The following is a 26,258-nucleotide window of genomic DNA, read 5'->3' as shown; positions in this document are numbered from 1 at the left end:
CTATATATGCATGTTTTTTTTATAAATGGACTAAGTTATCTTATTATCTGTTAGGTTTATACATACATATATCAAGGTTAGGGCTTAAGCCATTCTGTACATGTATTTGGAATTAGGGAAAGGCTACAGAAAGAAAGATTAAATAACACAAATTATAGGAGAAACAAATTACTTGCAATCTGTGGTCAGGAAGTGGAAGTGGAACGTCGTGGCTGAATATTTAAAGCTTAAAAATGGGTTTTCTCAATTTCCGGCAAAACTACGAGTCTCTTAGATTCATTACAAAGTTGTAAGTAATGGAAAGATGTACAATTTTTTTATTAACACTATTTCACATAGCCTCGAGAAATGTTTGTTTCTTATTTCTATATTTTGCAAAATTTTTTTCTTCCATTAAATTTAAAACTGAACTTTTTTGTACTAAAAATGTAATTTTTTTATTTCAAAGATTTATATTTCCACCTTATTTCGACTTAATTTTCAATCAAAAATTGTGAGGTCAAAATACATGATTTTTTAAAACAGTCGGTGCGTAAAATCGAAATAGACAGTAAAACATCACAGCATTTATAATATAAGAAAATTTTATGGAGTTATGTACATATATTTATTTTATTTATAACTTATCACTTCACATCAGTCATCAGATAAAAATTTTAAAATGTTTAAATTAGTTGTATTTAGTTGTAAAATCTTATGAAGTACAAAGTACTTTTCAAAAATGTTTATTTTCCCCTGCACTAAATGCTGCACAGCAACCCTACCCGACGCAGGTGTAAAACAGCTGATTTACAGCTGAGCTGGCACAACTTTTGGCACAAAAATTAGCGCTAGTCGCTACGGATTGGAATTTTTTCTGGCCTCGCACTTGAACTTGTCACACGCACGCAAACGTTGGCTAAACTTTTACATAACAATGAAAAGATGACAAAGTAGTTTCAATTAAAATTTTAAGCAAATTAACTTTCGGTACTACCTAAATTTACTGTACTTTAACCATTGCGTGTGGCGCGTAATTATTGCAAAATTGTAGTGTAAGATGTTGAAAACGGTATGCGTGAATACGCGTTTAAAGTGTTGGACTGAGTGTGAACAATTGCTCCTGGCACTACAGCCACAATGCCACTCACAAGTACGATATATAAGCCCCTTGTCTATTTATGATAGACGCGTTGCCAACAAGGAATTGTTACCGGATAAGGAGCAAAAGACAACAACGGAGCGTTTGGAAGCACTTTACAACAGTGTCCAGAATTATAAACCAATTAGTCGAAGTGGGGGCGGTGGTGGTGGTTTTTTTAGCACTCTATTTAAAGGTGACAAAAACAAAAATGGCGTTGAGCTAAATGTCGGTTCCGAAGTTCCACAAGGACTATATATTTTCGGCAGTGTTGGCGGCGGAAAAACTACTCTGATGGATATGTTTTTTGATGCTTGTACAGATGTATGTTCAAATTTTCTCAATTTCATTTGTATGTTGAGACGCGCTAATATACTTTTCGTTATTTTCCACAATAGATTCAACAAAAGCAGAGAGTCCATTTCAATTCATTCATGACGGACGTACACAAACGCATACACGCAACTAAACAGCAACGGGGTCCAAGTGATAGGGCATTTAACACTGAAAATCCAACACCATATGACCCAACACGTCCAGTAGCAGACCAAATATTATCTGAATCATGGCTTATTTGTTTCGATGAATTCCAAGTAACTGATATAGCAGACGCTATGATACTAAAACGCTTATTCACGCACCTTTTCAACGACGGTCTTGTAATGGTGGCGACAAGTAATCGTCATCCCCAAGAATTGTACAAAAATGGATTGCAACGTAGTAATTTTCTCCCCTTTATCGATATATTACAACTTCGTTGTAAAGTTAGCGAACTGAATAGTGGCATTGATTACCGCCGCATTGCACAATCGGGTGATACAAATTATTTCGTGTATGTACATATAAACAGTTTGGAGAATATTATACAAAATATAAATTCACTTCGGTTGAAGCTATTTACTTATTTTTATAATACAATTTTGCATTACAGTAAGTCAAAGACAGATGCTAACGCCGAAATGGAACGTATGTTTAAAATTCTATGTACTCAGGAGAACGATATTGTGCGTCCGCGTACCATAACACATTTTGGACGAGATCTGACTTTCCAGAAAACTTGCGGTCGTGTTTTAGACAGTACTTTTGAAGAGCTTTGTGATCGTGTAAGTTCAAAAAAGCATAAAATATTTGAACTCTATTTCATATCATCATTTGTTTATTTTAGCCACTGGCGGGTAGTGATTATCTACAAATTGCACAACTTTTCCATACAGTGCTAATACGAGACGTGCCCAAAATGAATTTATTCATTAAATCTCAAATGCGACGATATATTACACTCATCGATACGCTTTACGATAATCGCGTAAGGGTGGTTATCTCTGCCGAAACACCACTTGACAGACTTTTTGACATCACAGACAAGCCCACCGGACTGGCGGACTCTGAGCGAACGTTGATGGATGACTTAAACATTAAACATGGTTCTGTGCGTAATTATTATTATTATTTGTCAACTAAATGTTTTCAATTAAATGTTTTTCCTTCGCACACATTTTAGAATGAAGCAGCGGCTAACTATTTCACTGGGGAAGAAGAAGCATTTGCTTTCGACCGAACAATTTCCCGATTATTTGAAATGCAAAAGAAGGAATATTGGGAACAATGGGCTAAGCACCGTTAAAATGTTTTGTTTTTAGTTCGCGAAACATGCAATTTGGTTAGTGTTCATTTGTACTTAATATAAATTTAATATAGAAAATCGAATGCATGTAAAAATATGTATACAAAATTTGTCGACAAGAAATTGTACGCAAGGCTTAAAATTATTCTTATAAAAAATAATTTATTAACTTAAATTAACTTTATGTACATAATGCTCCATATATATTATCATGCTTTTGAAAGGTGTTATACAAACATACATGAAATACTTTGAGTATTATCAAAGCTATTTTAGAGCTTAAAATTATTGTGCAAATTTTATTATTAGTAAAATGTTTAATAACTAGTTATAAACTAGACAGCGTATACTAATCATGGAAATCGTACCAATGTTGAATGTAATAAAAGCAATACGATAAGTAGTTTACAAACATCGAGCACAAAATATGTATATTTTTTATTTTAAAATGTGAATTGAAAGTTAAAAAATCTTCTATTATATCCACTTTACACGTTTCATCAATAAAAAGCTTCTACGACTAAAATATCAACATAGACATGGTGCAGCTTTACCACTCAACTTTTTAAACAATTTGTATCAAAATTAGTTCAAACATTTAAAAAAAACTGTTTACAGAATATCAGATTATTGTACATTGGGCTAACGTGATTACTGAACTGAGAATCACAGTTTTATTTATGATTACAACTGCATTATGGAGATCAACAATATTTTAATCGAATTTGTATTATTGCGCACTTTTCGTACCGTACCGGAATTCTCACTCCTTTTAAAAATTCAAAAATTAATGCATATGTCAACAGCTAGATGGCGCCGCTGGTTACCTATAAATGGTTTATAGGAATTGAAAACTTTGTACAATTTTTTTTTGTTTTAGCAAAACCTAATCAATTGCCTTTTAGTTTAATATTAAGACTTACTAATAACTTAAAAAAGTTGAAGTATCAATTACATTTAAATTTACGATGTTTTCGTTATTAGTACAAAATTATAATTATTTTGTTGTAATCAGCAAAGATTTTTAATATTGACACGCAAATTGATACAATAATTTGTATTGTTAATAACCATTACAAATTCTATGCTCTGAGGCTCTTTATTACCCAATGTAGCATGCACAAATGACAGCTGACTTTTCACATATTCCAATAGGAATTGTTTATCATTTGTCATCACGAGCTACTGTTATCAATTCGTGTTTATATCCGAAAAAATTGAATATGAAAGTTAACAAAATTTTACCCTTCGGTATGTACAAAGTCTAAGTGTAAACTATTTCTAAAAATAAATAATTAACTAACAACTTTAGATAACTCTCTTCTGGATTGTACAATTTCAAATCGCCAGTTGGAGCAAATCGCTGTAGAAATTTCCAAACGTGGCAGTGTAACTGGTCTTAATCAGGTAGTTTGGGCATTAAAAGCATTAACTTTAACGGACTCGACAACATTGGGAGGCGATGATACGGCAGCGAACGTGCGAAGTCTTTGCCAGCGTGCAGCATTTCCCATACCAGAGCATGTTTTATTAGAACTTGGAGTTGAACCGGCACTTTTGCCTCATATACACACTGCCGCAGTATGTGTATATCCAGCTCGTGTCGCGGATGCAGCAGCCAAATTGAAGCAATTAAATAAGTACAATGAAATACCAATAGCTTCCGTGGCAACAGGTTTTCCAGCTGGGCAGTATGGCTTGGACTCACGCTTAAACGAAATTCAATTTGCTATTGAGTCAGGAGCCACCGAAATTGACATCGTAATCAATCGTCAATTAGCACTTGTGGGTGATTGGAGAAGTGTTTACAGTGAAGTGTGCGAAATGCGAAAGGCTTGCGGCGAAAAAGCGCATCTGAAAACCATACTAGCTATCGGTGAACTAGGCAACGTGGAGAATGTAAACACTACTGCTACCATATTACTCTAAGTAATTAATAATTTACTTTTATTTACACAGGTTTATAAGGCGTCCATGGCCTGTATGCTAGCTGGTGCTGATTTTATAAAAACATCTACCGGAAAGGAGACTGTTAATGCCACTCTACCAGCTGGTTTGGCTATGATATATGCTATACAGGAATTCGAACGGCGAAAAGGCATTCTAGTTGGTCTAAAACCAGCTGGTGGTGTACGCACTGTACCTGATGCAATTGCATGGTTAACTCTCATAAAAGAAACCTTGGGTACACGTTGGTTGCAACCCAATCTTTTTCGCTTTGGTGCATCCGGTTTATTAGATAAAATAGTAGAAACTGTTAACGGGCATATCAACAATCCGCAAATTGGAAGTACTAAAAACGCCACCGCTGCCTCTTATTGAAAATAATGTACAATATGTTTCTGGGTGATTCCAACATTCCTATTAATAAACATTTTGATATTGAGCAATTTTATATTAAAATAAAATGAGCAATTTTTTTCTGTAAGTTGGTAGTACTGTTGGTGACATCTATGATAAATTTCATTTCAAACAAGAAAACACGTTAACTTCGGCGGCATCGAAGCTAATATACCCTTCACAGGTGCATTTCTTTTCGTAACTATGTGTTCAGTTTATATGGAAGCTATATGCTATAGTAATCCGATCTGAACAATTTTTTCGGATATTATATTATTACCTTTAGCAGTAATCCTTATCAAATTTCGTGAAGATACCACGTCAAATGCGAAAGTTTTCCATACAAGCCCTTGATTCCGATCGTTCGTTTTGTATTTCAGCTATATGCTACAGTTAACCGATCTGAACAATTTCTTCGGAGATTACATTGTTGCCTTAGAAAATAACCTGTGCCAACTTTTGTGAAGAAACATTGTTAAATGTGAAAGTTTTCCATACAATAACTTGATTCCGATCGTTCAGTTTGTATGTCAGCTATATGTTATAGTGATCCGATATCGGCAGTTCCGACAAATGAGCCGCTTCTTGAAGAGAAAATGACGTTTGTAAAATTTCAAAACGATATCTTAAAAAACTGAAGGACTAGTTCGTATATGTATATACAGACAGACGGACAGACAGACAGACGGACAAGACTAAATCGACTCAGCTTAATATACTGATTATTTATACATTTACTTTATAGGGTCTCCGACGCTTTCTTCCGGGTGTTACAAACTTCGTGGCAAACTTAATATACCCTGTTCAGGGTATAAAAACATATTGTGTGCATACAGGTGTTTTATTATTTTGTAATAGATGAAATTTATTTTTAATTTGATTTATTCTTTTTTATATGAAGGAAAAATTACCAGAGCCTGACGAGCAAATATAATATACAAATATGTTTCAGGTACTTTCAAAATAGAGTGCCTCCCTTAAAGGTTTAACTCACACGTTGCCGATTTTACAGATTTTATTTGCTATAAGATTTCACAAACACTCTTAGGTAATATTTACAGCATATTTATATATGGATGCTTACATAGATATGTACATAGAAAAAAATGTAACCAATAAATTATGACTAAATATTTACACTAGACATGTGTAACGGTGTGTTCTAGCTGCCCCGCTGCGGCTGCCATCAAATCATCTTCACCCCCATCTTCGCCCTGGTTAAGAAATTCTTCTTGTTGTCTTGCACCCGCACTGTGGGTGTGGTCTTCCTTGTGAGGCTGGTTATTCGGAATTTTAACTTGCATGTCAACGCCAAAGAAAGAGTCATCAAAATTAATACGGTTACGTTCATCATTGACCAAGTACACTGCTTTTGGCAACTGGCCGTTAACATCGGTTAGGGCTTCTTTTTCGAAAGTATTTAACCATTTTAGGTTCACTTGTTTAGTGCCCGCGTTAAATTTTTTAGGTAACTTTTTCGGTTTTGCGGCGTAATAATTAATTGGATCGGCCCCCTTACTGGGTGCAGGTGGTGGAACAATGTACTCCATTTGTTTACTTCTCATATCCAATTTGCCATGTTCATACTCGAATAGTGGCATGTAGAAGTTAAACGGCTGTACTGCAGGCGATTGGATTTGTTGATAGGGTGCCGACACGCTCGCAGGCGTAACGGCAGGCTTTGTTTCATGCTGCTGATATGACGATTTTGTTGTGGTATCATCTACGAGATACGCATTCGGTCGAAAGAGTTCACCGGCACGACGTAGCAATGACTCGAAATCTTCAAGTGTGATATAATGTGGTTGCATTAATTGCAAATCCTCCGCTGGATATTTGGGTGTAATTGTAGCCACACTTTTCCCTGCTTGCGATGACCTTGCTCGGTCAATATGTTTCGAAGGCGCTGCTGCGGCGATACTAACCACCGCTAACCATGAGAACTAAATGGAAATTTAAAAATACACTTGATGCACATATAATTCTAAGAAGATCACACTCACATAAAACGCACTTCTAGCCATTACCAACGCGTTTCTACCTTTTAAAGGAAATTAAGTATTATATCGGTCGTAATTTTTTTCTCGTTAACTAGTAATGCACGTTGACGTCAAAGCGTTAAATAAACCTCCAGTTGGTGTACAACGCCATTTATATCATAGGAAAAGCTTCACAACAGAAAAGAAAGCAATTGGGGTAGTTAGCCACATGTGTGAATATATGAATACTTATGTGTGCCTAATGTTAGCCACAAGACCATAAACGGAAGCTCGGAAGTCGTCTGCAGCGCGAGTAACTCAATTTCGTTTCAAACCCGTCCGCAAACAAACCGGGAAATCTAGTAAATAGCGCGTTCCTGTTGCCTCATGCCGAACTACCCACGTTAAAGTAGAGCTCCGCACCGTCGTTTGATTGCATAGCTTGGTTTAAATAGTTTTCAAAGTGCAATTTGAATCACATAACTATTGTGAGACAGAAAGTGTACAAACAACTTGCAAACATAGAAAAAAAAAACCAAAAACTATTCATTTTAAAAAGGTGGTACACCAAAAACTCCCAGGCAACATCAATTAATTTTGCAAGTAATCGTAATGATGTTAATGTAACACCAGCATAATTTGCCATCAAATACGACAAAAACAAGCAACGGAAAAGCTTGCGAAAACTGGACCTTATTGTTTGGAATCAAAGCTGCAATTGTTTAACTGACGCTCGTCGTTGCAGAAAAACAAGTCATACAACATTGTGTACATGCATATGTACACACTTAATTGGATATACATGGACATGCAATGCTATGACTAGACTAAAGCGTGTACATACATATGTATGATTGTTCACACACTCAAAAGCAAAAATAAGCTCTGCAACCGATTTAACAGTTATCATTTACAACAAAATGTGGTCAGTAATTTCAGTATAAAAATTGCTATTCAAAAAATTTCCTCACACCAGTTCGCATGAGTACGTTGACATGCTCACGAAGCTGTGTTTTTCTTTTGCCATAATAAACATCAGCTGTGTGACTCCATCTCACACCTGCAATCGACAACGCTGTAGCAATATTTTTGAACTTGTTCGCGTCTCTATGCAAGTTCAAAGTTATTTCAACCATCATTACAATCAAGGCGAGTTAGCCGCGCTGAAGCAGGAAATATTTAAATTAAAAAATAAAATAACTAATATCTATATTGATATAAGAATAGTTTACACGTTGCCGTTAACAAACAATCCTGATTACGAAAGAAGCGAATAAAATTGCTAATAACATCAGAAATAATTTATAAAAAGCTTTAGAAATTTTACCACCATAACTGAATTTCATCAAGCTGCGCAGTTTTTACTTACTATTCCAACATTTTCTACCGCATAACTAGTTTTCGATTTCATTAACGGAAAATTCAACAAACATTTTCAGATTTAATTTTACTTACATCAAATATATTTAGTAAAAATCCTTTATTTTACATAATGCACTATTAAACACGTACCAACTCTGGCATACCTTCTATTATGATTTTTAATGATTTCAAGTCCTTTGTCACGGTGTCGGTCAGCACCTCCATCGCTTTCTGCTGCATGGCTAAAAATGATTTCATTTCCTCCTCACTATCTTTATCTATAGCATATTCACTTCCACCGGTGAACGCATACTGATTACGCTGCATACGCATCTGTGATAACAATTCGCTGAGACGTCCCTTTAGAATTAAAATTATAAAAATTAATATTGAAATATATAAAGAGACAATCTAAAAGCAAACAACATGCCTTGAATTGTGTTGGCGCTGAAACTAAGGCTTGCATATTCTCCAACTTAGTTCGTAGCGCTTCCTCCTCTGGCGTCAATGCCAATCCGATTTTGCGTGTACACTCTTGTTTCACAATAATCTGGAAATGAGATAAAAAAAAGAACATAAAATAAGTAAAAATAATAAAATAAAATACAAAATAAATATTACTTTTAATATGTTGTGACTTAATTCTGCCAACTTTCGTTTGTGTTCCATTATCTTTGCTGTTGCTGCAACGTGACGTTGTCTCAACTCAGCTAAGTCCTTCTCCACTTTTTTTAAATACAGTGCATGTGTTTCAGTTTCACTCTCTTGACACTTTGTGCGCCACTTCAGATCATTGAAACCAATCATTGGTACAGGTATAAATTTCGTTGTATCGGGATTATCTAATTTCGCTTGTCGCCACATACGTGGATCAACTCCCTTTGGTGGATTCTCTAGATACTCCTTAAGTTGATCCTCATCGGGTAATACCAATGCCAGTACCTCGCTAATACCTAGATTTCCTAATTGTGCTTTGACATTCGCCTGATTCAGATAATTCGAAACATCGGTGGCAAGTATACGCTTAATTTCGTTGGGCGACATTTGTGAACGTTCTTCAACATATATCACTATTTGACACTTTTTCTCTTCGTGCTCTTTACTAGATTCAATATTTATAGCAAGATTTGGTTTATTGCCAAATACACCATTTAAAGAGGAGACTATTTGCTGCTGTTGAGCCCTATAAAAATATGAATATAAAAACATACATTGATAATTCACGATGCATTTGCAGCTTATAGATTTTCTTACTTAACATCAGCCAGCGGTTTGTTAAAATTCAATGCAACTAATCCCATTTTATTATCTTTTCCAGGCAGTCGACTATAACCCATTGCTTTTAAACGACAGAGATAGTTTTGTGAAGTAATTTCCACGGGTACGGCATTTTGCGAATAAAAGGATTTCCCAGTTCCCCACATTGCTTGTAAATAATTCCATTTTGCTATAATGGTGTCACGCTCATCACCGTAAATGGATACATTAAAAATGGACTGAGCGAAAGCTTCATCTGGCGATAGTTGGGGAACTTGCTGCTGCGGTTGTCCTAACATGAAATTAGTGGCCCCACTAAAACCTCCAAATCCAGGTGTAACAGTTGTAGCAGCGGGTTTTCCGAATGCTAGAAAAAAAATGTTACAAAGTCAATTTCAAATTAACTGTAATAGTGTAATATATTTTATATAATTTTACTTGAACCAAACGCACTACCACCAGTACCGAAACCTCCAAAAGCATTAGTCTGTGTACCAAATCCTCCAAAAGCTGGCGCTGTTGAAGTTGTCGATGTTGCACCGAATCCTCCGAAACCGGGAGCACTAGTGGCAGCAGTAGTTCCGAAGCCACCAAAAGAAGGTGCTGTAGATGTGGCAGCGCCAAAACCGCCAAAGCCGGTCGCATTGGTAGAAGTTGCTGTACCGCCGAAAAGCGATGGCGTAGATGAAGTAGCCGCAGTTCCAAACCCTACACGTCATATTTTTAATTTTTAATATGTTTATTAAATTAGTAAAAATTACCGGTGGCACCAAAAGCTGATGTTCCAAAAGTTGGGGCGGCTGTTGATGTCGCAGTGCTGCCGAAAGCTGGCGCTGCTGTCGCAGAACCAGTACCAAATGTAGAAAATAAACCAGCTGTTAAGAAATAGTTGAGATTAGTAAAAGGCAAGGCATGTACAGATCAAGCTATGATTACGAAATAGAATAGAAATAGACTTCAGCTGTTATCGTCAAGCTTCTTATCAGCTGAAATTACAGAGCCAGCACTTACAGCACATTTAGTACATTATTAAGCTTTGAACGAATTGTATACGACCAAGTTCATGATAATGTTCGCTGTTGTTTTACTAGTACTGCTATTGCTGGCTATTTATGTGGGTTTTATACTACACACTAAAAGGTATTATTAGTTAATTTTGCTCATAGGGTATAACTAAAGAAGTTATTTATTTAAAGGATCGCCTTAAAAGATGTGCGCATTAACAGCTTGGACGACGCGAAACGATTGCTGCTGCCCACATTAAAGAATCAGACACTAAAGCATCTGCAAAAGGCTGCTTAACCTCAATAACAGAATTTTTATATATAATTTCACATTATTATATTTAATACTTGGAAAACTTACGTTTAGCCGGCGTGCTTGTAGCACCCAACGAAGTGTTTCCACTGAAGAACGACATTTCGTCACAATTTTTTAATTTTTATGTGTTTATATTTGAAATAAAAAATTCAATGCAGTATATATCAGGAATTACGAAATTATTTACGAAAATTTAGTTATAGCAAATATTCCATGCTTAATTGTTTATTTTTGTGCAAAAAAATGTCGGCGGTAGAGAAACGATAGACAAAATTTGACAACTGTCATTAATTTCGCCACAAAAAACATTCAATTCCAATATCTTTTAATGGCATTGCCAACGTTGCCCTTTAATTTCTGTGGTCGTGTGGAAAACGATAACATTTTTCTCTTTGTTGAATTGGGTGACAAAATTTCCTGAGAGTATTAAATGAAAAGCATGAAAAAAATAAATTAATTTAAAGATTTGCTGTTAATTGAGAATTTCAAGCAACGAGCTAGGCTAGTTAGCTAGCCCTAGTTGGCAATATTTCGATAAAATAACCAAAATGCAAAAGAAGCTAAGAACGAATAATTACGAATTAATGATATAATTTGTTATGTACAAATACATATCTGTATTAGTATTAGTTTTATTTGAATAAATTTCGGATTCTTATGCAAATAACATTAATTTTTATTTGTATATATTTCTATAAAATAAAAATGTGGCAACTCTATTTATAATTGACACTTGAAAGCCATCAAAATAATTTTTATAATTAAAGCGAATTCATTCTTGTTTTTGATTCGGGGTCTTAAGTTTTTTTATTTATTCCACAGACGTTGTCCAGAAAGTTAATTTAAGAGTGTTTTATCTAAGTTTAATATTTTCAAAACTTAAAATATAGAGGACAACTAACAATGTCTTTCGATACAATACCAAAGGATTTACGAGGACTGCGCGCTTGCTTAGTGTGTTCACTTGTTAAAGTAAGTTTTTGCAAGATAATTTAGTCTAGGGTATTACTTTAAATTCTATTAATTATATAAATTTATAGAGTTTCGACCAATTCGAATGTGATGGATGTGATAATTGTGACGAATTTCTTCGCATGAAGAACAACAAAGACAATGTATATGATCACACGAGCAACAACTTCGACGGCATTATTGCATTGATGAGTCCAGAAGATTCTTGGGTAGCGAAATGGCAACGAATCGGTATGTTCATATTTCAACACATTACCTAAGCAGATTTGCTTTTTGATTTTTAATTTAATAAATTGTGTGAATTACTGAATACAAATATGTTCATACATTAATTTGCAGGTCGTTTCACCCGCGGTGTTTATGCCATATCTGTATCGGGTAATCTTCCTCAAGCAACTCTGCGCGAAATGAAAAGCCGTGGCATACCCTACAGATCAAGAGATACAAGCCAACGTTAACTCCTAATTTATTCTACAATAAATTATCGACTTTTTATATTTATTATATTAGCATTTTAATAAACAAAGTTTGGTGCAGAATCCAGCATAAAAACATATATTTGTGCAATTTATAATTTAGCTTAATAATATTAAAACCAGAAAAATAAGTTTATTTGATCCTATTCTATATTATTACATCGTTAACATCATTTTAAGTAATCGGTTTTAACTGGAAAATCATTCACAAGAACATGTTTAACCTGACAACTGACAAGATTAATTTATGCGTGGTCAAAGTTATGAAAAAACTAATCCTCCAAGTCATTAATACGTAGTCCTTCGCCTCCAGCTGTAGTAGATTGCACTCCAAAACCCGCGGACTCTAATTCTTCTTTCAACTTCCAATAAACTTCATTACTCTCATAATTTTCAGGCAATAGCACAACAGCGAAACCACCCGCTCCTGCACCCGTTATCTTACTAAAGAAACCACGTTTAAAAGCGATGGCGAATATTTGCTCCAATTTTGGATGTGTCACACCGATAGCTTTAAGCAGATCATTGTTTATTTGGAATAAACGTTCAAGTTTTTCAAACTTTACACTATCATCCTTAGCATTACCAAAGCTTTCATACAATGGTATGGCATCTGCTACTATCTCTTCACAAGCGTCCCATATGGAATCGATTACCTTCGGAAATGTTTCCCACAGGTGCCGTACCTTAGCCACTATATCTGCGGTACTGCGATTAACGCGACTATCTACCAACATGATATTGAGTGGTCGCTGAATGTTAAGTGACTGAAAGCCTTGGCCCTTAACAAATCTTAGCATTCCGCCGTAGGTGACTACAGTATTATCAACACCAGATGGCGTGCCATGCATAATGCGCTCTGATTCAAAAGCCCACTGAGAGATGAGTGCTCGATTTTCCAATTTAAGGTATGATTTTTCATCGAAGTGTCCGGTAATAAGAAGAAATGCCGCTGCTAATGTGGCGCCGAATGATGCAGAACTGCCCAAACCAGATCCTATATTTAATTCGGTATCAATATGAATTTTGAACCCGGATTTTAACGTAAGTTCACTCGGGGCGGCCAGAACTGCTCCAGCCAGTAGATAGTATATAGCTAAAAATGTTTTCTGTGATTGCTGGTATTTTGGGGAATTATTGGTGCTGCCATCGAATTGCTTTGCAATAACAGCGCGTACATCCTCAAGTAGTTTTGCGGTACAATCAAGTTTATTCTCTGGGTATTTTTCGCGAATATCTTTAATGAAGTCATTAAATTGCTTTAATTGAATTTCAAAGGTGCAATTCAGCGTTTCCAAATTAAAAATAGCGACATCACTTTCGGGTTGAGGATAGAACAGTAATTTCGTTGAAAGTCCGACAGCGGCAGCTAGAGCTGGTTTTTTATAGACGACTGCATGCTCACCGTGGAGAATTACTTTACCCGGCGCAATAATTTGAAACTTGTTCATGATTCGCCGGCTATTGTTTGAATCGATTTTTAATTTATGTACGCTGTTTACTTGCTCCGTCAATATAGAAAAGTCTAAATAGAAATTGAAAACGATCAGCTATCTTGTTTACGCACACGAATGCATAAAGAGTTGAACTCGCCACGTCTCGAACAAATTGAAATTGTGTTGAGTAATATTTTGTAGTCGTATTTATGCAAATGAGGTCGCTTGACTTTTGGTTTGTAGATCGGTTATCAATGCATTTCGGCTTTAAACGAACTACAGTTGCTGTCTTTTGCAGATTTTACTTTTCTTTTTAAGAGTTTTAGTTGAAATTACACAACTCTCGAATTATGTGCGCATGCGCTGTCTTTTACTTTTAATTGGTATATATAGATATTTGGATGTAGTTGTTTAATATACTTTCACTTTCTGCGCAGCACAAATGTGTGCAGAGGATTTCCGGTTTTTAGCTTTTTTCAATATTCGCTTTTCTTTTTCCAAAAATCTGAATTCAATAAAATTGCTTGCTTTTCACTGATATTTCTGGCGGAGTAGTTATTATAATATAATTTATTCAAAAGACAAATACAGCGCTAATAAAAATACTACATTCCTATTAACACTTCAAAGTCTGTTGCACTTTTTCCCACTCTTCGGGTGTGTATGACTTTTGAGAGAATGCGTGTATTTCCTTAAGTTCCTCTGCTAGAGCACTATTCACTAAGCGATGTTTCTGTAGCAATGTCTTACCACGGAATGCCTCCGAAACAATAGTCACACTGAATTTACCACCACAGCCGTCCGATTCGTCGATCGCATTTACGTATAACGCTCCCAATTTATCCGCTAGTTTGTCTTCCAAATACTTTGACGTATATTTGCTCATTTTAATTTCTGTTCAAGCTACAAATTGGCTTCAACTTCTCGCAACTGTTATGAGTTGGATTCGGTAGTTACCTGAAAGACTAACCAAACGAGTGTATTTTATTATTTCTCATATTATTATGTTATTAAATAACAAGTTGGAGCGAACAATTACAATTGTACGGTATACAAACATGCCGTACGTCGGTATGTAAATATGACATACATATGTACATGTATATATAAGTAATAATTAATGCAGCGGTTCCATGTGTAGAATATAAATTAGCTACACTTTTTGCTGTGGTACATATTAATGCAAGAATTTGTTCTGGTATATACGTACCAACGTTTACATTTGTCTACCATGAACAAACGAAACTAATATTTCAGGTTATTTGAGTTTTTATCACATTTACCTTCTGTTTATCGCGCGCCGTGGATAGGAACTTTTTTTGCCGACAAATTGTCAGACAGCTGTGCATCGAGACTCGAAACCGGTTAGTTTTATTGAAAATTTGAATATTAAATCATCAATCAAAAAATGGACAAAAGTTTCTTAGACGATTATATTTTAACTTTAAAAATGTCATTTTGATTAAGATTACGTGTATAATATAGATATATTTGCTTTTGAAGAAAACTTGAAATCGCCAAACATTGAATTGTTTCAATAGTAGACATATTTTTAAACAACACCCTGTGTTATCAGCTGATACGCAGATGTATTTATTTAACACAACAGTGCGCTATTAAATTAAGTTTATATAAATATAAATTTTTAGTTGGATTAATAATATGTCGCAACTTCGACGAGAAGTAAGTGAATATATTTTAGAAAACGATGCTAAAAGTAACAAAATTTTACGCTGTCAATAGGCGTTAAGAGCGTTTAAGAAATTACATCGCACAAGGCAATTCGTGTTCCAAGGCGACGAGCTTACATTAAAAGCCGGGCGTAAAGAAATAAATGAGCAGTTTCGGAAAAACCAAAGTGAAAAAAATGAGGACGAAATAAAAAAGGTATAAAAACGCAATTTTATTTTATCACTAAATGTACATTTCTATACCTTAGATGATACAACTGGCCCATGACGTTGACAATGAACTGCGCACAAGCGTTATACAAGCCGTTCAGGAGGAAGAAGGAGTATATAGTAAGATTGCACATTAAGTATAAAAAAAAGTGCTAATAATCGTACATTTTTAGAATTACGTATTACGGAAGAAACGACACGATTGGACAACGTTGTTTTTAATCCAGATGCTATAATTGAGAAGCCAACATCCCGAAATCGTAAAGGAAATTCTATGGGAGGCTGTTGTGGAGGACAAAACGCTACAAAAAACTAAATCAATAAATCCCAAGTACTGAAATCTTGTCATTTTTAAAATCGATGTGAAAACAATAACACAATTTATAATAATAATAAACAACTTTATTATTTCCTATGTCTGCTTTTACTTTTGTGTGCCTTGCTCTTTGATTTCTTCTTTTTAACTATTTTATATTTTCGTGTTTGCCGTTTTCTGTCATCAGATGTGTCACTAGAAATATCGCTGCTACTTCCAGTAGTCGTACTAGATGATTCACTACTTGAGCTTTCGCTGCCGGAACTTGAGGATGTGCTATCTTTTTTTCTCCGCTCTGATTTTCCTTTTGGTTTCCGAGTTCCATTTTCATTCTTTTCATTTTGTCGCTTTCTGTCTAACTGCTTTCCGCTACTTCTGTGATCTGGATACTCTCGCAGCTTGGATTTTTCGTTATGATGTCTATAGTTATTTGATTCATTATATCTATCGCGTCGTTCTCTAACAGGAGAATATTTTTTATATCGTCCCCCACTATGGCTACGTGATCGCCTGTAACGATCTCGCGACGATCCTTGTTCACGTTCTACATTTTCATTATACCGACTTCTTCTTCGATGTGAACAATTGTCTCGCTCATATCTGTGGCTATTTTCTCGTCTTTCATCCTTTTCCCGTTGCTCACGATGGCGCTCTTCTCGAGCCAATCTTCGCTCTATTGAATTCTTTCTTTTTGAACGGTCCCGATCAACGTCTTTTCGATCACGATCATCTATTCTATGTCTTTTGTTGGGTTCCCGTAAATTGTCGAATTCACCTCTTTTTAATGTACCCTCCACTCCGCGGCCCTTTCCACGCCATTTCACTTTTGCAACAGATTGTGAAAAGTCAACATGAATTCGACGGTCATCAATTAGAACATTGTCCATTTTAAAATAAGCTGCTTCACACGATTTCTGATCTTCGAACTCAACAAATGCGTATTGAAGTGAGTCGCCTGTTTTTTTATCTCGAATTACTTCACAATTTTTTACTTTACCAAAACGGCTGAAAATAATTTCTAAATCGTCGTCAGTAGTGACTGGATTTAATTTGCAAACGAAAAGCACATTCTCAGGTGGTGCCATTTCTGCATCGGGTAAATCTCCAACTATCTCAAGGATAGTTGCTCGCGCTTTTGCTTCTCGCTCCGCAAGCATCTCTTGCAACTCTTCGACAGTTTTTCCATCTGTATCGTCAATGTCTTCATCCGCAGCGATACGACCATTCTGCAAACGTTGAGGTGTGGGAGATGGAGAACGACTTGGTAATAAAAAGTTACTTGGATCGGGGAAAGGATCTTCTAATATAACTGTATGAGTTATGCGAATGTCTTGGTAAGGTCGAAAGTTATCATCGACAATGGCCTCATTTATTTTTCGAAGTGTTTCATGTCCTGAAATAGCATAAATATTGTATATAAGTAAGGTAAATTGTTCATTCATTCATTTTATTTGCTACTATCTTTATGTTAACAAGAAGTTATTTTATCTGCTACTTTAAGCATTTATACTATCTATTTCTTACCTTCTACCACTTCGCCAATAACACAATGAATTCCATCTAATGAAGATAAATTTGGCGCCAAAGTGAAAAAGAATTGCGATCCGATTAAATTTTTCCCTGCAGAAACAAGTGACAAGAGACCGGCTGAAGAGTGATAAATCTTTGGTATAGTTTCAGCTTCGAAAAACCTTTTATCTGATCCGTCCACTTCACCCCATATAGAATTGCCGCCATTGCCTACACCAGTAGGATCGCCGGTCTGTGCAATAAACCCACGTTCAATTGTGTGGAAAAGATTATAATTGTAGTACTTAAATTTACACAGCTTAATGAAGTTAAGACACGAAATGGGGCGCTCATCTACAAATAGATCAACAGTTATATCGCCTACTGTGGTTTCAATTACAACAGACATTTTTCACTAATTTTACGTTTTTGCGCAATCAACAATAAAATAAATTTAATATCTACGTTGATAATTTGCAAGATAGTGTGAGAAACAAAACAGCAATCATTAAACCATGATATATAATTTTTTGTAATTTATATTTAATTTTATTCTTGTTTATAATTAAACCAGGAAATATGCAGTCTAAAAATACTGCAAATACAAATATATAACGTTCAATTTTAATTTTTTGAGTATGGCTTGAGGTGACAATAAAACCATAATGAAAGAGTGTACTTTAAAAACAGGGCAATCAATAAACCAAATTTTTCATAACGAAAACAACATCCCTGCAAGACGGAGGTAATAAAATTTATTTTGGTTTTTACAGAGGTAAGTTCGTTATTTGATATTTTATAATTAATTTCTTATATACATTTATACTATATATGTTATTAATTTCTTTTTATATAGAGTACAAAAAAGTTGATAATTTGTAAGATAGTGTGAGAAACAAAACACAAGGTGTACGAAATTTTTAAAATTTATTTATAATTTTTTGTAATTTATATTTAATTTTATTCTTGTTTATAATTAAACCATGATATATGCAGTCTAAAAATACTGCAAATACGAATATATAACGTCCAATTTTAATTTTTTGAGTATGGCTTGAGGTGACAATAATGACCATAATAAAAGAGTGTACTTTAAAAACAGGGCAATCAATAAACCAAATTTTTCATAACGAAAACAACATACATAGCTGTCATAATAACAATACATTTAAATTTCATTTGTTTATTAGAAAAATAAAAATAAGACATATAGAAGCTTCTAAATGGAAAAGGATAATACATCTGAAAATTCACCTACACATTCGGAAAAAATAAAAGTTCAAGATGATTTAGTGAATCAACTTGAAAACGATGATAATTCAATTAATGGTGAGACCTGCAATCTGTCCGTACATCCTGATGGTACTGACCATGTTGAAGAGGACTTAGCGCTTATACGTGGCGATGCTATTGGTACCACATTGTATAGTGAACGTTTTGTGCTTTCCACGTTGCTGAAGCTGACTAAATTGGAGAAGGAGCTTTCTGAAAATGAGACTTTTGAAAATGACCTATGTACAATTTGGGATATGACAATTGAAGAGGATGTTGTGCAACTGCTTCTGGAGCATAACGTACTGGAACTCTTTGCCGATTGTATAATTGCGACAAATGATAAGCGTTTAGTTGAAATATTGGTGGGAATATTAGGAAACATGTGCAATTTCAAAGAGTCTCGTGATGCACTCGTTAAGGATACTTCGCTGGTTCAAACACTTCTAGATTTAACTAATTGTTCCGATTCCCCGACACTTCTTCAACTCACCCGACTATTTTCAGTTGTGCTAATACATGCAGATCGTGGAACGGCATTGCAGTGGTATCAACATATATCCTTTTGCCCCGATTTCATTAAAAATATTATATTTATATTAAGTAATTCAATAAACGAACAACTTCTTCGCCAAACAATCGAAACTCTAAATGCGATATTAGCAAAATTTGCACTTATTGAACCTAATCAAAAAGTATCTGAAAATAATACAGAGATATTGCCAACATTTGAGCAGTTATTTGTCAATGAGTCTTTAATAAAAGCCACAACGGAAGCATTCCTAGCTTTACTACCGAGAAAAGATAACCCGGAGTTACAAGAAAATCATGATGATGATAACGATGATGTTGAAAGCACGATTGTGCTTACACAGAGTACGCACAATTTAATGCAGATTTTCCTCAACATACACTGTATATTAACGCAGTATGATAACCTGTCACAAAATAGTTATTTTCCACATATTGAGTCACTGATGGATTGCTTAGGTTGTATTCTTGAACCTCTATGCAATCCTAAGTATATTGAACACTTGTCCAATCAGGAGCAAGATCTTTTGGAAAGCATCAATGACATCTTAGAGGTTTGTTTAACGCACTTACATTTAATATCCGTAAAATACCTAATATACAAAAATGTTTAGTCCCTAGGAGACCCTTTCGATGAAAGATGCCTGCTATATGCAATCAGTATTTGGAATTTGTTAAGATTGGAAAATGAGCGACTTGCCCGAAAGACACCGCCAGGAAATGATTTTGAAGATAATGTATTTAAAGAGGATGAATTTAATTTTGAAACCAGTTACCTAACAATACTCGATATGATAGTTCGTGTGATTAATGCTGCTACTGATCTACAGTTGGAAAATGCTTTGAAAGAAAATCTTGATGACAATATGAGGAATTTGCAAAATACCCTTAGCATTGGTGAAGACGATCAACCATCAAAGCGATGCTATTTAAAAATACAAAATGTACTAGAAAATTTACAGCATTAATAATTATAACATTATTCTATCCAGAATTTATTAAGCCGGTGCTATGTCCTATGTATTTAATGAACAACATAAGTTACCTAATCACAAAGATTTGAGAGTATCATCATAAAGTTACTGTTTTCTACATAATTAGTTTCTGACTATTTCTGTCCTGATTTGTCTAGTTGCCCGCGTACGGACTCCATCCAAGATAGCTTGCCAAGTTTAACTTCGCCACTACTATTTACAGTCAAATTACTTAATGCATTTGTAGATTTTGAGTTTCGAAAAAGTGTATCATTGTTAATCACACAATCCTTTAAATGCGAAAGTGAACCATCCAGCACTACGGCACGAGATGTGACCTCAATGTTGGACTGTTCTTCAATGCAATCGGAAATGTTAATTATAGCTTGTTCAATTCCGTTTGCCTTAACAACGTTTTCTCCAGCCAGTTCGGAGAGCTGCAGATTTAATTTTCCACCGTTGGTTCTCACCTTAAGATTACCGTGAACTCCAGCTTGTAAAGCAATAATTAAATATTAGAATGCGCTTCTATAAGTAAATAGCATAACTTACTCATATTAAGTTCACCACTTTTTTGTACTTCCACTTCAGTTCTTTTGTGAACATTTTTTAAATGTAGAGAACCGGTATTGGTTACAAATTTTGACTCTTCTACATAGCAGGAGTTTGTAGAGATGCTACCAGCATCTGTCTTACAGCTTAGCTGATCACCTTGCAACTTCTCTAGTGAAATATTCTAAAGCAAAATAATGTATATATAAATTATTATTAATTTTTTGTTATTCGGTTCACCTACACCTAACTCCTTTGTCTCCACCGTAGTAACTTTGCCCAATAGCATACCTTTGCAAGATATATTTCCACCAGCACTGTCTAGAGTTATATTATCCGCGCGTAACTCTTTGGTTTCTATATTTTTTTGCGCTCGAACAGTAATTTCTGAACTGAAGATGTTCCGTACTGTAACGCTATCAAGAGCCTCAATGTGCAAATCCGCACGAATTGGTATTTCCAGATTGCAATGGAAATCGAGGGCGTTAGCAGTTTTATTAATTGCAATATTTACGAGTCTTTCATCTTCACTCACATCAACGAGCATGTTAACAGGACAATTACGAGCGTGTCCACCATGCAGTTCAGCGATTAGCACATTTGCATCCGGGTACTCATGCACGTCGGCAGCCTTAACTTGTAAATAAATGTCAGAGCGTATAATAATTCGCGCAAATGGATAAATGTAGCGCATAGTTTCCTGATGCACTTGTTTACTGGGTGGATTTCCTGCCAACATATTATTCATCTTATTTGGTTTTATATATTTTTTACCATACAATCGGACTTTAGGGAATCGCAATAGCGGCGACAGCCGATGAATCAACAGCATTTCCTATTCAATGGGCTAAGAAATCTATTTAAATAGTTAAAATTACTAACTTCTCATCAGCTGCTATTCAATAAAAGAAAACGTTTGTTTATCGAATAAAGCGAAAAAGAAAGTGGAAACTAGAATTTGGTTATCAAAACAAAACGATAAATTTGACAAGTGGATGCTAATCCAATAAAATTCTCATGAACCACTGTTTTTTGTTTGTATTTGCCTTAAATTAACTATTTGCTACATTTTTAAATGAGAAAATAATATTGTTTAAGTCCATAACAATTCATTCGAAAGATATAGAACTTGTGTTTTAAATTTCCATATTTTTCGAATAAAATGCGAATGGCGTAAGAACCATTCAAGTTTTACCAATTTTTGGACAAATTTAAAAATTAAATGTTTATTTCCTTCAATAATCCCGCCTACAAACACTTCTACTGCAGATATTATTTGTTTTACTACTGAAAGTATTCTTGAAAATTATATACTTAGAGGAATTAATAAAAAAAAGTATTCATTATGTAGAAAATCTCATTTTTTATTGTATATCAATCTCCATAAATCCATCAGCATTTGTTAAATGTTGATTTTCTCTCTTCGTACCCTCTTCTACTGCGTAACTTGGTCCAATTAAGCAATTTTTCAGTACGCAGCCTCGTTTAATTACAGCTCTGCTTCCAACGATGCTATTCTCAATATTACAACTACATAATAAAAAATAATAAATATGTGTTAATATACATATATAAAAGTATATGGCATTAGTTTCTTGAATTGGCATCTCACCCTTCCTCAATAATAGCGCTTGTCATTATAATAGATTTGTTTATAATATTTTTTGGATTAATTGTGCAATTAGCACCAAAAACGCTGAAATTAAGTGATGTTTTCTCTGATAATTTTGCACTATCTCCGACCGCGACTTCCTTCATTTGAGTTGAGTTTATGACGGCACTTGATGAAATAAGTAAGTGTTCCTGTTCGTTGAACAATTGTTGCCAAATATTGGAAATCTAAAAATAAATCAGAGTTTGTGGAAGTTAACAGATAAATGTGATTTTCATATTAAATTGTTTTGTTGTGCTAGTTGCAAAAACCATCTTAACATCAGATATAAATGCATATGCTCTCGAAAGAACAGTCTAATTAATATTCGAATTATCCATTATTATTTACCTTTTGATTAATTGCGAAAAAGCTTAGAGTAGTATTCACACGCACACCAATACTCTCTTTGGGTGCCACAACAGCATAACAGCGAATTAAATCTCCATTGTATGGTTCCTTGATTCGAGAATCGTTAAAGAGGGTAGCTTTCTGTATACGTTGTTCTAGATGTGTGTTCGAAGCGTACTAAACGAAATAAAAATGCTTTTGCAATTAAAATATGCGGTTTGTAATTAAAATAGCATACTTACATGAAATATATCATTTTCTGGTTTTATTGTCACTCCCACTTCTGATTGCATATCTGGGGCGGCAGCTGAACTCCCCGTTTTTTTAGACATTTGCTTTTTAATAATATACGGTAAGAATTCCCCTTTAAGTGTTGAAAAGTTTTCTTTCTACATATATTTGAATTTAAATTTAATTTGTTCATAATAATTATATATTACCATTATGGATCTCACCTTAAGTAGAAAATCAATTGTCCATTTTTTCATTACATAGATATGAGAATCTACAAACCTAGAGAATACCGTCATTTTTCCATTCTTACGCAACAAATGAGCATTAACACTCATTACTTCTTCAAAATCGCTTGCTGAAGCAAGAAATAGTAATCGATTAGAATCGGGATGAATTCCGATTAGATCACGTTCAGGCTTATGTTTTGTTTTCGGTCCGGGCAAAGTAACATCTGACTCAAATCCGCTTTTGAATAACAAGGCTGTTAAGGCAGCATCGTGTTGACGAAATTTGTTTATTAGTGGATACAAACTTACGTTCGATACAATATCACAGGATAACACCAAAAAGTCAGATTTAATTCTGCAATAAAGTTAATATTTTATATGCGCAAGATGTCTGACGCTGTAATCAATTATTACCCATATTTTACTTACTTATCATGTATTATTCGCAAGCTATCGGCCGTGCCAAAATCGCTATCACTATCAATAGCCACAAAGTCAATTTTAATCTTTAGTGGAGTTCGTTCTAGTGCTTGTTGTATCTCCGAACGCTCATTTTCCAAAACCACAACAATTACATCTTTTTTAAAGAAAGAGTAATAATTATAATAGTTAAATAAAAGACAACATTCCCATATATTTTACCTTGAAAGTTATGCTGTTGGAGCATGTTTAATGGGTACCATAATAATGGATACGGACCGATCGGCAACAGGCATTTCGGCGAATCAGTCAATACTTCCGGCAAACGTGTACCTCGGCCAGCCCCTAGAACCACAGCTTGAAATTCTTGAGTTACCATTGCAATTTAATTCTTTTTCTTTCACTGAATTAATAACTCGATTTAATGACCGCTTTTAGAAATCCACGCAGTATGCCAAATAACCAAAATATCAAACTGTCAAAAGCATCTGTTATCAGTTGACATTTCCAATGTTGTTAGGGTGGTTTGACATTTTTGAAATATTTTAAGCATATATTATTGAAGGTAAAAAAATATTTCTCATTCAACAAGTTATTTTTATTATCCGACCCACTCTTAATAGGACAGTAAGTTGTATTTAATTAGGAAACAATTTGAAAATTAATTTTGCAAACGATTTAATAACCCCCCTTTTAATTCTTGTCAATTTTTTAGTTTTTACCTGGAAGCAGTATGGATAACTGCCGTCCGCTCAGGTAGTTCCTAGTCCACCTCTTCACAATCCTGTGTGGATTGTTCAATGACCTCAAGTAGCAATGTGTGTTTGAGTGTGGCAAAGGTGTTTTACAAGTCCAACGCTTCGAGGACCGTCCTCACATGAACTATCTAGGCCACAGCTAAGTCCTGTTGTGGTGATGTGCACTTTGAGGAAGCAATGCTGGTTCTGCTAGACTCAGGTGGTAAGCGAATGTCGAGAGTAACAAGGCTTCTTATCGGGCGATAAGACTCCTCCTTGTTGGCGGGTTTTCTAGGTTTCAGAAGTGGGACTACTCTTCCGAATGTATACACTTCAGATATTTGAAGAATGGTTGAGGATCTTGGTTAGAAAGCTTACTCCTGTCGAGCATAGATGCTTCAGCAACAGCATGTTACTCCATCTAGACCAATGGATTTGAAAGATTTTGTTTTGTTGGGGACGCTTCGAACCTTCCCATCGCTGAAAGTAAATGAAGCGGCTTGTCTTTTTGCGCAACCGTCGGGTAACATATCGTTTGGCTTTGTCTGTCGAAGGGTGCAATGTGAACTGCCTAAACAATCGCGCGCTTCTTCGTGTCCGAGGAGGCATCACCATTGAATTGAATTTTAGCTTGGTTATCATATCCCTTCGGTTTAGATAAGGCTTTGACTTGACTGTAGTCCAAAGTTTACTGCTCTATCCATTATCCGTTTATGCTGGTTTACCATTTGCCGAATTTCCAAATTGAGATCCCTTATACGGGAATCACAGGGATCGGCATTGCGTAAGGTGCGTAGGAAGCCGCGCTCAGTAGTTAAAACAGCTGCTTCAGCTGGGGAATTGGGGCGGAGTTCCTCCATTTATCCAGCCGGGATAAAGCGAGCGGTAGCAGCTGCGATCACATTGTAGAATTGACGGTCGTCAACGATTACGTCCGTAGAAATGGATAGAAGTTGCTCTCGGTAAATTCTGTGAAGCCGACATAGTTAGCTTTCTTGAAGTTAACGAAAGTACGGTTGTCGACAGAAATAAAGTCAGGAGGTTCCTCGTTCGAATCGATCGAATAATTTTGTGCTGAGGATCTGCTGCGAGGGTTAACTTAGGCCGTCAGGTTATGCTTATTATCAAATCACCATTAGCGTTGGTAATGCCAGGTGACCTATTACATGAGATCATAATTCTGGTGGGGCTTCGCCGTTCATTGTGCAGAATGTCTAATCGTCTATCTGTTCCACCAGCCCCATTCCACTACGATCGTTTAACAGGTAGGATTTCCAAATATCGGTAACCAAACGGTTTTCACCACCAAGTGGAGCACCTATGTTCCGGTGATAACCTGTTGGGCAACCTGTAACAGGGGGATTGTATTATTTCAAGCTCGACATCACCTGATCGAATAGCTAAACTCTGACATTAAAGGGTAGTATCCCTATGGTCGATGTCGCCATCGATGAGACGATATTGTACGCTGTTGTGCAGTATGTATGAAGGCTGGTACTATCTCGCTCGCAATCCTTACGTATAACTCAGGAGATCTCAACGTTTGTTTAACTTGGTTTCTTGAACCGCAGCTATCGATACGCGTTCCCGGATCTTGCATGCAACTATTTATTTATTTATTTATTTACTGCCTTTTTGGCCATTCAGTTGGAGTGGCGGCCCAGTGCGCGAACTTGGTACAGATTGCACAGCCGTAA

The 26,258-nt window shown here is 35.4% G+C and overlaps 12 protein-coding genes across 14 annotated transcripts; 5 read left to right on the top strand and 7 right to left on the bottom strand.

The window, feature by feature from the left end:
* The first annotated feature begins 810 nt into the window (after window positions 1-810).
* LOC126755943 (putative ATPase N2B) lies at window positions 811-3,170 on the top strand. Its single transcript, XM_050468676.1, has 5 exons — window positions 811-1,444; window positions 1,519-1,952; window positions 2,052-2,223; window positions 2,286-2,549; window positions 2,622-3,170. The coding sequence occupies exons 1-5, from the start codon at window positions 1,040-1,042 to the stop codon at window positions 2,742-2,744; spliced, it is 1,398 nt and encodes a 465-aa protein (XP_050324633.1). The 5' UTR covers window positions 811-1,039; the 3' UTR covers window positions 2,745-3,170.
* Window positions 3,171-3,880: 710 nt separating this feature from the next.
* On the top strand, window positions 3,881-5,172 carry LOC126757292 (deoxyribose-phosphate aldolase). Its single transcript, XM_050471075.1, has 3 exons — window positions 3,881-3,995; window positions 4,057-4,643; window positions 4,704-5,172. The coding sequence occupies exons 1-3, from the start codon at window positions 3,968-3,970 to the stop codon at window positions 5,064-5,066; spliced, it is 978 nt and encodes a 325-aa protein (XP_050327032.1). The 5' UTR covers window positions 3,881-3,967; the 3' UTR covers window positions 5,067-5,172.
* A 909-nt stretch (window positions 5,173-6,081) lies between these two features.
* LOC126757293 (uncharacterized) lies at window positions 6,082-7,830 on the bottom strand. The gene is made up of 3 exons (XM_050471076.1): window positions 7,313-7,830; window positions 7,088-7,252; window positions 6,082-7,027 (listed from the first exon to the last, which is right to left on the bottom strand). The coding sequence occupies exons 2-3, from the start codon at window positions 7,106-7,108 to the stop codon at window positions 6,224-6,226; spliced, it is 825 nt and encodes a 274-aa protein (XP_050327033.1). The 5' UTR covers window positions 7,109-7,252; window positions 7,313-7,830; the 3' UTR covers window positions 6,082-6,223.
* Window positions 7,831-8,503: 673 nt separating this feature from the next.
* Window positions 8,504-11,275, bottom strand: LOC126757289 (probable nucleoporin Nup54). Its single transcript, XM_050471071.1, has 7 exons — window positions 11,048-11,275; window positions 10,444-10,557; window positions 10,121-10,390; window positions 9,680-10,049; window positions 9,047-9,608; window positions 8,856-8,975; window positions 8,504-8,785 (listed from the first exon to the last, which is right to left on the bottom strand). The coding sequence occupies exons 1-7, from the start codon at window positions 11,100-11,102 to the stop codon at window positions 8,564-8,566; spliced, it is 1,713 nt and encodes a 570-aa protein (XP_050327028.1). The 5' UTR covers window positions 11,103-11,275; the 3' UTR covers window positions 8,504-8,563.
* A 481-nt stretch (window positions 11,276-11,756) lies between these two features.
* Window positions 11,757-12,530, top strand: LOC126757295 (transcription elongation factor SPT4). The gene is made up of 3 exons (XM_050471078.1): window positions 11,757-11,974; window positions 12,043-12,205; window positions 12,314-12,530. The coding sequence occupies exons 1-3, from the start codon at window positions 11,906-11,908 to the stop codon at window positions 12,430-12,432; spliced, it is 351 nt and encodes a 116-aa protein (XP_050327035.1). The 5' UTR covers window positions 11,757-11,905; the 3' UTR covers window positions 12,433-12,530.
* A 48-nt stretch (window positions 12,531-12,578) lies between these two features.
* LOC126757291 (uncharacterized) lies at window positions 12,579-14,312 on the bottom strand. Its single transcript, XM_050471074.1, has one exon. The coding sequence runs from the start codon at window positions 13,899-13,901 to the stop codon at window positions 12,723-12,725; it is 1,179 nt and encodes a 392-aa protein (XP_050327031.1). The 5' UTR covers window positions 13,902-14,312; the 3' UTR covers window positions 12,579-12,722.
* A 102-nt stretch (window positions 14,313-14,414) lies between these two features.
* LOC126757296 (uncharacterized) lies at window positions 14,415-15,290 on the bottom strand. 3 transcript variants are annotated; one of them, XM_050471080.1, is made up of 2 exons: window positions 15,170-15,290; window positions 14,415-14,851 (listed from the first exon to the last, which is right to left on the bottom strand). In XM_050471080.1, the coding sequence occupies exon 2, from the start codon at window positions 14,770-14,772 to the stop codon at window positions 14,503-14,505; it is 270 nt and encodes an 89-aa protein (XP_050327037.1). In that variant the 5' UTR covers window positions 14,773-14,851; window positions 15,170-15,290; the 3' UTR covers window positions 14,415-14,502. The 3 variants fall into 3 exon arrangements, with proteins under 3 accessions (XP_050327037.1, XP_050327036.1, XP_050327039.1); XM_050471079.1 differs by having other exon boundaries at window positions 15,097-15,211; XM_050471082.1 differs by lacking the exon at window positions 15,170-15,290 and adding an exon at window positions 14,926-15,020.
* A 161-nt stretch (window positions 15,291-15,451) lies between these two features.
* Window positions 15,452-16,202, top strand: LOC126757294 (complex III assembly factor LYRM7). The gene is made up of 4 exons (XM_050471077.1): window positions 15,452-15,569; window positions 15,630-15,773; window positions 15,826-15,907; window positions 15,961-16,202. The coding sequence occupies exons 1-4, from the start codon at window positions 15,549-15,551 to the stop codon at window positions 16,101-16,103; spliced, it is 390 nt and encodes a 129-aa protein (XP_050327034.1). The 5' UTR covers window positions 15,452-15,548; the 3' UTR covers window positions 16,104-16,202.
* Window positions 16,168-18,075, bottom strand: LOC126757290 (peptidyl-prolyl cis-trans isomerase sig-7). Its single transcript, XM_050471072.1, has 2 exons — window positions 17,628-18,075; window positions 16,168-17,496 (listed from the first exon to the last, which is right to left on the bottom strand). Exons 1-2 carry the CDS (start codon window positions 18,019-18,021, stop codon window positions 16,193-16,195), a joined length of 1,698 nt encoding a protein of 565 aa, XP_050327029.1. The 5' UTR covers window positions 18,022-18,075; the 3' UTR covers window positions 16,168-16,192.
* Window positions 18,076-18,740: 665 nt separating this feature from the next.
* Window positions 18,741-20,413, top strand: LOC126754959 (protein saal1). Its single transcript, XM_050467191.1, has 2 exons — window positions 18,741-19,969; window positions 20,030-20,413. The coding sequence occupies exons 1-2, from the start codon at window positions 18,836-18,838 to the stop codon at window positions 20,381-20,383; spliced, it is 1,488 nt and encodes a 495-aa protein (XP_050323148.1). The 5' UTR covers window positions 18,741-18,835; the 3' UTR covers window positions 20,384-20,413.
* On the bottom strand, window positions 20,387-21,880 carry LOC126754962 (protein FAM185A). Its single transcript, XM_050467195.1, has 3 exons — window positions 21,186-21,880; window positions 20,942-21,125; window positions 20,387-20,882 (listed from the first exon to the last, which is right to left on the bottom strand). Exons 1-3 carry the CDS (start codon window positions 21,771-21,773, stop codon window positions 20,524-20,526), a joined length of 1,131 nt encoding a protein of 376 aa, XP_050323152.1. The 5' UTR covers window positions 21,774-21,880; the 3' UTR covers window positions 20,387-20,523.
* A 400-nt stretch (window positions 21,881-22,280) lies between these two features.
* LOC126754960 (translation initiation factor eIF-2B subunit gamma) lies at window positions 22,281-24,294 on the bottom strand. Its single transcript, XM_050467193.1, has 7 exons — window positions 24,047-24,294; window positions 23,834-23,981; window positions 23,399-23,759; window positions 23,186-23,332; window positions 22,944-23,120; window positions 22,554-22,780; window positions 22,281-22,471 (listed from the first exon to the last, which is right to left on the bottom strand). Exons 1-7 carry the CDS (start codon window positions 24,201-24,203, stop codon window positions 22,306-22,308), a joined length of 1,383 nt encoding a protein of 460 aa, XP_050323150.1. The 5' UTR covers window positions 24,204-24,294; the 3' UTR covers window positions 22,281-22,305.
* Between the last annotated feature and the right edge of the window lie 1,964 nt (window positions 24,295-26,258).

Source organism: Bactrocera neohumeralis, chromosome 4 (genome assembly GCF_024586455.1).
Source record: "Bactrocera neohumeralis isolate Rockhampton chromosome 4, APGP_CSIRO_Bneo_wtdbg2-racon-allhic-juicebox.fasta_v2, whole genome shotgun sequence".
Taxonomy (NCBI): domain Eukaryota; kingdom Metazoa; phylum Arthropoda; class Insecta; order Diptera; family Tephritidae; genus Bactrocera; species Bactrocera neohumeralis.
The sequence above is the reverse complement of the archived record's forward strand: the minus strand, read 5'-3'. Positions and strand labels throughout refer to the sequence as shown.

Coding starts and splice junctions, on each gene's coding strand:
- LOC126755943 (XM_050468676.1), top strand. CDS start 1,040: ATGTTGAAAACGGTATGCGTGAATACGCGTTTAAAGTGTTGGACTGAG. Junction 2,224..2,285: donor TTGAAGAGCTTTGTGATCGT/GTAAGTTCAAAA, acceptor TGTTTATTTTAG/CCACTGGCGGGTAGTGATTA. Junction 2,550..2,621: donor TAAACATTAAACATGGTTCT/GTGCGTAATTAT, acceptor CACACATTTTAG/AATGAAGCAGCGGCTAACTA.
- LOC126757292 (XM_050471075.1), top strand. CDS start 3,968: ATGAAAGTTAACAAAATTTTACCCTTCG. Junction 3,996..4,056: donor TAACAAAATTTTACCCTTCG/GTATGTACAAAG, acceptor TAACAACTTTAG/ATAACTCTCTTCTGGATTGT. Junction 4,644..4,703: donor AACTAGGCAACGTGGAGAAT/GTAAACACTACT, acceptor TTATTTACACAG/GTTTATAAGGCGTCCATGGC.
- LOC126757293 (XM_050471076.1), bottom strand. CDS start 7,108: ATGGCTAGAAGTGCGTTTTAT. Junction 7,028..7,087: donor TGGCTAGAAGTGCGTTTTAT/GTGAGTGTGATC, acceptor ATTTCCATTTAG/TTCTCATGGTTAGCGGTGGT.
- LOC126757289 (XM_050471071.1), bottom strand. CDS start 11,102: ATGTCGTTCTTCAGTGGAAACACTTCGTTGGGTGCTACAAGCACGCCG. Junction 10,391..10,443: donor ATCAGCTTTTGGTGCCACCG/GTAATTTTTACT, acceptor TATGACGTGTAG/GGTTTGGAACTGCGGCTACT. Junction 8,976..9,046: donor TAAGTCACAACATATTAAAA/GTAATATTTATT, acceptor TCTCATTTCCAG/ATTATTGTGAAACAAGAGTG.
- LOC126757295 (XM_050471078.1), top strand. CDS start 11,906: ATGTCTTTCGATACAATACCAAAGGATTTACGAGGACTGCGCGCTTGC. Junction 11,975..12,042: donor TAGTGTGTTCACTTGTTAAA/GTAAGTTTTTGC, acceptor ATAAATTTATAG/AGTTTCGACCAATTCGAATG. Junction 12,206..12,313: donor AGCGAAATGGCAACGAATCG/GTATGTTCATAT, acceptor ATTAATTTGCAG/GTCGTTTCACCCGCGGTGTT.
- LOC126757291 (XM_050471074.1), bottom strand. CDS start 13,901: ATGAACAAGTTTCAAATTATTGCGCCGGGTAAAGTAATTCTCCACGGT.
- LOC126757296 (XM_050471080.1), bottom strand. CDS start 14,772: ATGAGCAAATATACGTCAAAGTATTTGGAAGACAAACTAGCGGATAAA.
- LOC126757294 (XM_050471077.1), top strand. CDS start 15,549: ATGTCGCAACTTCGACGAGAA. Junction 15,570..15,629: donor TGTCGCAACTTCGACGAGAA/GTAAGTGAATAT, acceptor CGCTGTCAATAG/GCGTTAAGAGCGTTTAAGAA. Junction 15,774..15,825: donor ATGAGGACGAAATAAAAAAG/GTATAAAAACGC, acceptor TCTATACCTTAG/ATGATACAACTGGCCCATGA.
- LOC126757290 (XM_050471072.1), bottom strand. CDS start 18,021: ATGTCTGTTGTAATTGAAACCACAGTAGGCGATATAACTGTTGATCTA. Junction 17,497..17,627: donor TATTGGCGAAGTGGTAGAAG/GTAAGAAATAGA, acceptor ATGCTATTTCAG/GACATGAAACACTTCGAAAA.
- LOC126754959 (XM_050467191.1), top strand. CDS start 18,836: ATGGAAAAGGATAATACATCTGAAAATTCACCTACACATTCGGAAAAA. Junction 19,970..20,029: donor GCATCAATGACATCTTAGAG/GTTTGTTTAACG, acceptor AAAAATGTTTAG/TCCCTAGGAGACCCTTTCGA.
- LOC126754962 (XM_050467195.1), bottom strand. CDS start 21,773: ATGCTGTTGATTCATCGGCTGTCGCCGCTATTGCGATTCCCTAAAGTC. Junction 21,126..21,185: donor TGGAGACAAAGGAGTTAGGT/GTAGGTGAACCG, acceptor ATTTTGCTTTAG/AATATTTCACTAGAGAAGTT. Junction 20,883..20,941: donor AAGTGGTGAACTTAATATGA/GTAAGTTATGCT, acceptor TTGCTTTACAAG/CTGGAGTTCACGGTAATCTT.
- LOC126754960 (XM_050467193.1), bottom strand. CDS start 24,203: ATGGTAACTCAAGAATTTCAAGCTGTGGTTCTAGGGGCTGGCCGAGGT. Junction 23,982..24,046: donor CCAACAGCATAACTTTCAAG/GTAAAATATATG, acceptor TCTTTAAAAAAG/ATGTAATTGTTGTGGTTTTG. Junction 23,760..23,833: donor TTGCGAATAATACATGATAA/GTAAGTAAAATA, acceptor ACTTTATTGCAG/AATTAAATCTGACTTTTTGG.